Raw genomic sequence first — 9,174 nt, forward strand, 5'->3', positions numbered from 1 at the left:
ATCTAGTATAGCTCTCTTTATCTTGATTTTAGAAATATAAATTGTATAGTGCTATGATTTTATTCACAATTTTTGCATTATTTTTTAATGAAAGGTGGTACCTAAATGTAAAATAGTGAAGTTCACTAAAACTTTAATAATAATTAAATTATTTTATAATTTTTCTTAAATTAATTTATATGTCATCAATCTACATACAATTCTTTTGAGGTTATTTTTTTTTGTTTTTGTTTTAATAAAGTGAAATTTTGATCAAATTATGGTGTCCATACATGAGAGGTTTTAAAATTTACCTTTATAACCAATTAATAATTAATAATAAAAAATTCAATAAAAAATAAAGGAAAAATATTGTCATCGATCTTAGGTGTATTAGGTAACTCCATTTAAAATGATTTATGAAAATTCATTTATTTGTGTCAAAATATGTTGTCCATACACAAGTGTGGTATGGTCCTGAAATAGACATTTTGAAAAAGTGGTTTTTAAAGATCCATACCAAAAAAAAAAATCTATCATATGGGTATGCAAATAAATTGCATATTCAAAAACTAGATTCCAAGCGAAAGAAAATTTATTGCTGAAGTTTTTTTATATTCAATCTCTAAATGCCTCAAACTTTGACATCAATTGACAAGAAATTTCAAAAATAGGAAAAACACTTCCACTTTTTGCCCAAAAGTGAGACACAACTTCTTGCACTTACCCAAGCAATAACCCTCCATACTATGGGATCCATTATGTTTGCAGGGTTTAAAGAGTGGTCATTTCTAAATTATGTTTGATGTGTACTCAAAAATTTTCCAATAAGTATGCAATATAAAATATATTTATAGTGAAATTTGTATCAAATATCATAATGTCACTTAACAAATCAATAATAAAATATATGAAAAATAAAATAAAATTCTATAATTCTATTTTAAATTGATAATTAGTACCTTTATTGACAATTTATTAGTCTACAACATCAATTGATACAAAATTCCCAGAGCTATCTTATTTGCATCCATCTAAAAAGAACTAGTGTTGACAATTATCTAAATGGTCACTAACTTTAGGGAATTTATGTATACTCACATAACTTCGAAAATAATATTCTATAATTAACAATTATTTTATAGCTCTAGAACTCTTTGTACAACCACCTAACCTAGAGAAACTTTGTATTTGATAATTGATGGACCAATCTCTACCAAATAAAATTTGAAAATCAAAATTAACAACATAACATTCATTAGTATTTTGTTAAGTAGAATCATGAAATTGAATTGATAGAAAATATAATGGTCCATGCGCTAAATAATGTTCATGTATGTCAAATAAATTAATGTTATCTATATAAAAACTCAGAGAAGCGTGGTAATTTCTGACAAACCATTTGTCATGCTGAAACTTATTTCTCGTGAGATCGAAGTATGTCAACCACATCCTTCACTATGCCCTCTATTGCAACATCACAACTGCAATAGGCTACAATTCTTAGTAAGTAGAAATAAAAACAATGCTAAATTATTTGGGTCAAAAAATTGACTTGTTAAACATGGTGAAAAAGATTAGTATTGTTTTTTAATCAAGGCATTGATAAATCGAATAAATGTGAACTCCTAAATCTATTGTTGGGTCAAATTTATCAAAACATAAAATGAAAAATGCAGTAGTAGATCTATGCATCAAGCATAGATAGAACAACTTGGGATGTTTTTCAAGTCTCAATATTTATGTTCTATTTCTCAAAAACTCAACTTATTATTTAAATACAAGAGAAATGACATTGCAGCTTGTGGTCATAAACTAATTATTGTCATTTTAGTGGTGTAGGTTACAAGCTTTGGAAAATAGTGATTTCTGAATTATTAATGGACGATTTCTTATATGTGTAGTCTCTTGGAAAAATAGTGATAGTAATTGCATTTTAACATGCAAATTATATTTGCCAATAGTGGCATGTTCTGATGGTTAAGTTGTTGTGTTGTTATCCTTGCCATCAAGGTTCAAATCTCATGGGGATGAGGTCCCTCGTTTGTGGCCTCACTGGTTCATAGCTCCAGGTCAAAGCGTTTACCCCTCTTTCAAAAAAAAACATGCAAATTATATTCCATTGCATGATCATTATAGATTGGTAGAAGTGAAAACTCATGTTTGATTATTGTAGAAGCTATGCACATTGATTTGAGTATGCAGAGAACTGGCAAGAGAGAATAAAAGTGTTGAATATTTCACACATGATCCAAATGTAATATTTCAAGCCTAACTTGGAAAGCTAAACTTTAGGATGTTGTGGAAATGAGTCCTAAATCTATTTATCTTTACCAAATCGAGGAGTTAAGTTGAGAAGGATGGTGAGAATGTGAGAATTTTTTGTTTCATGAGGAAGGTGTTCCTATGTATTCAATATGTTCTCAAACACCAACATCTAACAAATTCTTTTATCCATAATAAATTATGAGAAAAAAGTTATTTCCTTAATTTGAATGTAGATGTAATTTTATAAGCGATAAGCATTGAGGATACAATGAGGATACAATTTCTAAACCCTTTAGAAGAATATGATGATGCCCATAGAATAGTAGGGGTTCTTGATGCCACTACTAAAGCATCCTTCTCAACCGAAGGGTTTAGGTGATATGGAATCCCATCTTTCCTATCCATATTGAATGTTGAACCACCGTTCTTTCGGCTTGGCCCCTTTATATATATAATGACATGGATATAGTGTTTTTTAAAATATGTGTTTGGTTTTAATGGTAAAATTAAGTAAAATTTTCCTCTTTTAGTTTTTATATTCATACTAGAAATTTTTAGCTTAGTTATTATTTCACATGATGTAGACATTAATTTGGATTTAAAAAGCACTTATTAATATAGTAAGCAAGGATATTAACAAAAGTCTTGGCTTAGAATCCCCCTCTCCTAATTAACCCCCTGGCCTCTATCACCCCTCAGACCTCCCTGGACCCTAACCCTAGCTCTACTCTTAAGAGGCCCAAGAAAGGTCATGCCACTAAAGTCAAAATTAACCCTGAGGTTAAAGTTAGCATTATTGAGTTAGATTCAGATACCAAGAAGGGCAAGTATTTTGTTAAGAGAACTAGCAAGTGTCTCTAGATGGAGAAAGTTAAGACCCCCCTAAAGTACAAATCTAGCTTTGACTCTTCCGATAGTGAGGAGAAACCTGCTAAAAAGAAAAAAGACTCCACTAGGACATCAAACCTAGCCCCAACTCTATCAACCCATCCCACGTCTCTAATACCCTAGAAGCTACCTTGGCTTGTAGTGGGTGGGAAGACATCACTTCTTCCAGGAAGGTTAACCCCAAGGTTACTAGGAAGAAAGGCAAACATAGCCACACCAAGATGTGGATGGAGAGGCTTGAGAAGGCTATGAGGGACCTGACAGATAACCATACCGCTATCTACTAAAGGTTCAAAACCCTAGTTGAGTTCTCCATCAAGGTTATGCACTTCATGGCCACAACCCTCTACTTCCTATAGGCTAACAACGATGAGCAGGACCAGGGAAAGACTATTGAGACAACTCGATCCATATATGGGTTCTTGGAAAAGGATTGGCTAAAAACCTTCATGAACAAACCAGTGAAAGTGGAGGAGGAGGATGCGGTAGGGGAAGCTCCTAAGGAACAAAAGAATGGTAACTAGGAGAACAAAGAGGGCATCTAGCCTAGGTTCTGTTGTGCTTCATTTTTGTTTTTATGATTATGTCTCTAAAATTTACACTCCATGGGGTTTTTTGGACTATGTCGATTAAGTGGACCAATATCAATGATGTCTTTAAATGTTGTTGGTTTATTTTTCAGTTTCTTATGCATAGTAGTCTAAGGACCATGGCTAATGACAACTTGGCTCTTAAAATTATATGGTTTTTGATGTTTAAAGTTGGTATAGTTTAGAAAATTGGGAGGTAACCTCCAACTAAACTCTTAGCCTTTTTGTACTCTAGGGCTAACTCCCTGTCTTTTTGGCTACTATCAACTACTTCAAAAACAAAAGATTGAATTTTGGGCCTAAGATTTAAAAGTACTCCAACCATGTTGGTTGCTTGTAAATAAACAATTGGATAACATCCCCAAAACATTCAAATAAAATATATTATCATTATTGCATGACAGTGAAAAGCTTGTGGATAGAAGGCACACAAAGTGTTTTGATTGCAAATAGTGCAAACCCTGTAAACCTACATATGATTGAAACATTGTCATCTTATAAAGTAATGACATCCTTTTTGGTTACTATATCAACACAAGCTGCTAAAAATTATTCAAGTCTCTAGAATAATCTTCTTGATTTCTTGGACATTGTTTTACATGGAGAATATATTGTCATTCAATTTGATTGTGAATGAGAATGTGATTTATTGATTTTGCAATAAGTATCTTTCCATATATGAATCAAATAAGTTGATGACACTTAGGAATTCGATAGTTGAAAGTTTGAAACATGAGTAAACTTGGGACAAAGTTTAGATAATTTTGAAACGACTAGAAAGTTGGGAAACCAACCAAACCCTACCATAAATGACTGGCCATATTTTGCCACATTAAAGTTTATATCTTCTTACAAGCTTAATATTAAATAGAAAAATGGTTGATTAAAAAATGATATTTAGTGTTTAGTCAAATAGGAACCTAGCTTGGTATTGTATTTAAAATAATATTCTATTAAAAATTTATAGCTTAAATATTGAATTTATAGCAATATTTATAAAAAATGTATAGCTAAAATAATTAATTTATAATAAATTTATCCCATCCAAATAGAAAAACTACTACTTAGATAATCTTTTTTTTTAAAAAATAAAATCCTAGACAATTGCTTCTTTGTTGTGCATGCATTTGACCAAAAATGAGTTCAAAAACTTCATTTACAGCTAAATTTTTTAATAAAACATAAAGCACGGATTTCTTAAAAGTTAAATGAGATAGCAAGCACATGCATAAAATGAGACAACCTAAATAGAAAAAGAAGTGATAAATAGAAACTATTTTCAAGAATCTGATACAAAAATAAGTGATGAAGATAAATGATTGGAAGAATATGTGACTTTTGGGATAAATTATGTATAAATAAATAAAGAGGGGTAGAGGGAGAGAGAATATATTTAATGAGAGCAATGTTTCTGGATTAGATTGTGTGAGTTTTTTTAGCATCTTTAACATTATCAGATTTCCACAATCCATTAATAATGAGAGCAATGTTTCTGGATTAGATTGTGTGAGAATATATTTTCCTATTAAGTTTTAGAATGATTATTTATTAATATTGTCTTATTATAAAAAAGAAAAATGGTTAATAAAATTTTCAATTGTTTAAAAAGTTGTGAAAGAAAATTCAAATAAATTTATGACACATCCATCATCTTTGGGAGGAAGATGAAATCACGTAGTAATAAAACTAAATAACAAGTTATGAATAGAAATCATTTTGATAAAATGTAGGGTGAATATAAAAATAAAATTTTGAAATAGCAGAAAGAGATAGATAGAGGTGTGTGTGTGTGTGTGTGTGTGTGTGGAGAAATAGAATAGGGGATGGGGTAGGGGATAAGTGAGATAGATATGAAGGGGGACAATGAGAAATGGAGTTGTGACGATAGAAATAGGAAGAGGGGAGAAAGGAGATACATATAAAAAGATGGTCATAGATAGGGAGAGTGTGCGACTTAGTGAGAGACATATAGATATAAAAATAGAAAGGGAAATAGATATATGGAAGAGAAAATATTGATAAATAGAGATACTAATGAAATTTAATGTGTGTGTGTGTGTGTGTGTGTGTGTGTGAGAGAGAGAGAGAGAGAGAGAGAGAGAGAGAGAGAGAGAAATGAACATAGATAGAAGATAGGTAAAGATAGGTGGAGGATAGGTAAGGATATACATCTATGGAGATGGAAAATGAGAGATGGGGAGGATGAGATATAGAATTAGATATAAAGAGTGAGATAAAGATGAATAGAGAAATCTAATTTTGAATTGTTGATCTCAAATGATAGTAAGGTGGATATGAAAATCACAGATATAAACATTTATTTCTTCCTATCACCATGACATGTGCTATCACTATACGTAAATTCCAAGGGCATAGGCTACAAAAAGAATGATGGGTATTATAGCTTAACTAGAGTGAAATCAATAGATCAGCTCCACATTTGACCCACTTTCAGCTTTCAGCGATACTCCAAAATGTGAAGTAATTCATATATAGTTATATAGAAAGAAGAGAATGCCTGCCTAAATTATATTGTACTTCAAACAAAATATCATTATTCTAATTGTATAAAGCAATACAAATGGAAGTGTTCTATACAATGTTTTATGAAGAACGGAATATAATTATGTCTAAATTATATTGTACTTCAAACAAAATATCATTATTCTAATTGTATAAAGCAATACAAATGGAAGTGTTCTATACAATGTTTTATGAAGAACGGAATATAATTATGCCTAAATTATATTGTACTTCAAACAAAATATCATTATTCTAATTGTATAAAGCAAGACAAATGGAAGTGTTCTATACAATGTTTTATGAAGAACGGAATATAATTATAACTAGAAATACGGTCATCAAAGATATACAAAACTATGGACTCAATCTTTGCAAGCGCTAGTAATTTATCATCCGAGAATTAGAAGCAGAAATAATAGATTTTTGAAATTGGGTTAAATTCTATAATCCATCGTAGACAAATCTAACAAGAAGAGAAGAAAAGGGGAAGAAAAAGTAGAGATTACTTACTCTTCTGTAACGCCCACGGTCCACCCCGAGCGAGAACAGAGCTCTCCAAGGGCACTCTTCCACCCGTCAATCTCTTCTTGCGGGTGTCGATCCGGATGGCCATAATGTTTTTCAAAGAATTTCTTGTACGGACTTCTCTTGTTCAAGGGATACCTAACATCAGTTGGATCCACGCCATAAAACAGAGGAATGATCAAGTGGGGAGTTTCCAACATTGCAGCGGACTCCTTCAGACACCACGTTGACTCTGCATAGCCCTCTGAAAATAAAGGAATACGTATGTGACTCTGTTCAATTGCCCTTTTCAAGGACGGCCAAATCTTTGCTCCCTTCTTCAAATCCTTGCTGTCTAAAAACACACGCAACCCTGCTTTGGACAGAGATTGAGAGAGCTGATCAGCCAGAGTCCCCCTCACATCTTTTCCCCTGAAACTCAGAAACACGTCATGCCTGAAAAACTCAGGCCCTAGCGAAGGCGTGAATTCATCTCGCTTGCTGCCGAGAAAGAATTCCCTTGTTCTGTCAATATCCTCTTCAAAACTCATCTGGTTGTACTGCTTCAGGGCCATAAAATCTTTTTCAACAGAGAGAAATTTTGCTTCGTAGATGAGAAAATCTCGTTCCGGCTCGCTGCGTTGCCAAGTCGACATATACTTTTCCTTAATTTCTAGGTAATCTCGCCTCAGATCCAGATATCCATCCTTCGCGGCGAAATAAATTCGCCTACGGTCGAAATAATTTTGCCCAGTGTCCCAATATTCTTCACAGAGTCTGGCAATATAACCGGTGATTGGCTGTTGAAACAATATTAGAGGACAGCCTGATTCCTCGAGTAGATTTTTCAGGACTGAAATATCATGGATAGCATCCAACGAAATACGTGCTCGGAGAAAACGGATGACGCCATCGATCTCATATAGTAGCTTGACTATATGTGTAGCATATATATGCCTAAGGAACAAATTGGACGGGCTAATGCTTTCATAGTTCTTCACCAGTTCTGTGCCCCTAATAAGTGTGTTTAAAAACTGCAGACACAGCGGATTCTGGTGATCTTTGGGCATCTCCATGTCATATGCACAAAGTTGTTGGATATCTGGGATCAAGGGTTTCAGCAGGGAATCGGCTATAGTGCACAGAATCTTTCCATTGAATCTCTCCATTCTGTATATTGCTAAAGCTTAAGAAATCAGTTGAAGATTTCACAAAATATACAAGTAGACAGAGTCAACTTTCAAGACTTAAAACGTTCCTTGTTCTGTGAAACAGAGGGGATTTTATAAAAGAAACAAACCATGAATCCATCCATCCATCCATTGAGGGAGTTTACGTAGGTTAGGTGGACCCGTGTAAGGTCGTCCATAATTACTTGGAATTTGAAACGAATGCAGGACACAATTTCCTTCGACGCCAAGGATAATTACTTGGAATTTGAAACTTCAAAAAAAAAATTATATCACTACCAATATTTCAACCTAATTAACAATATATAACTACATAATAATATTATCATAATCATGTTTTTTCTTATATCTTCAATGTATAGATTCTTTTTCTTTTTCTTTTTTCATTGTTCTAATCTATTTATCTTTTCGTCAATTTTTGGAAACTTTTCAGTTTTTTTTTTTCAATAATCTCCACATCATCTTCCAATTCTTCTAGAAGTTAGTAGTAATATCACATTGGTTTCTATTATTGTTATTCTTATCATATGGATGGTTTTGATCTAAGTTTCATCATGTTTCTTCTTCCACCATCTCTCCTTCTATTTCCTGACTAAGTATCTAAATAATACTAGCTAATGACTTACTTGGTCTCTCTATCTCAACTATTGCATCTTCTTCTTCAAAACTACACAAATCATCTTTCCTTGTGATATAGGGTGTCTTCCTTGTTTCTATCTTTATTGCTTCTCTATTGCATATCTTTTTAAAATTTGTCCTGCTATGGACAACTGAGTAGATATCATAATCATTGTATGTTTCTCTCTGAGTCAAAATAATAATAATTTCTTGGATGTGTTCTTGGTATACATGGGGATGGACATTATAGATTGACTTGTTAGTGATGATTTTTATTAGTTCTGATACCTAGGGTTATGTCTTCACGTTGATTAGGATTTTGACAACATTTGAGTCTTTGGAGTAGGGTTCCAAACCTAGTACTTTTCCTTAAAAGCTGCCTAATATTTTCAATATATGGGTTTGGTTAAATCTACAAGAAATTTTTTTAATGCTACCCATGTTTATTTAATCATTTTGCTAGCATACATTTCATTAACATTAGGATCCCATTTTAAAAACTAAACATTGTGTCTTTTAAGAAAACATATTGGACTATATAATAGATCATCTCTTATGAATTTTTTTTTACAATGTAAACATACTAAATAGTTAGATAGGGGAAGAAAAATTAC

General features: G+C 32.4%; 1 protein-coding gene across 1 annotated transcript; it reads right to left on the reverse strand.

The window, feature by feature from the left end:
* Positions 1-1,343: 1,343 nt before the first annotated feature.
* LOC149536167 (uncharacterized) lies at positions 1,344-7,921 on the reverse strand. The gene is made up of 2 exons (XM_089806241.1): positions 6,759-7,921; positions 1,344-1,463 (listed from the first exon to the last, which is right to left on the reverse strand). The coding sequence occupies exons 1-2, from the start codon at positions 7,919-7,921 to the stop codon at positions 1,397-1,399; spliced, it is 1,230 nt and encodes a 409-aa protein (XP_089662367.1). The 3' UTR covers positions 1,344-1,396.
* Between the last annotated feature and the right edge of the window lie 1,253 nt (positions 7,922-9,174).

The sequence above is a fragment of the Cupressus sempervirens genome, chromosome 10 (assembly GCF_028749045.1).
Source record: "Cupressus sempervirens isolate cs-2001-9-10 chromosome 10, ASM2874904v1, whole genome shotgun sequence".
NCBI classification, from domain to species: Eukaryota; Viridiplantae; Streptophyta; class Pinopsida; order Cupressales; family Cupressaceae; genus Cupressus; species Cupressus sempervirens.

Coding starts and splice junctions, on each gene's coding strand:
- LOC149536167 (XM_089806241.1), bottom strand. CDS start 7,921: ATGGAGAGATTCAATGGAAAGATTCTGTGCACTATAGCCGATTCCCTG. Junction 1,464..6,758: donor ACCGTGGGCGTTACAGAAGA/GTAAGTAATCTC, acceptor AGCCTATTGCAG/TTGTGATGTTGCAATAGAGG.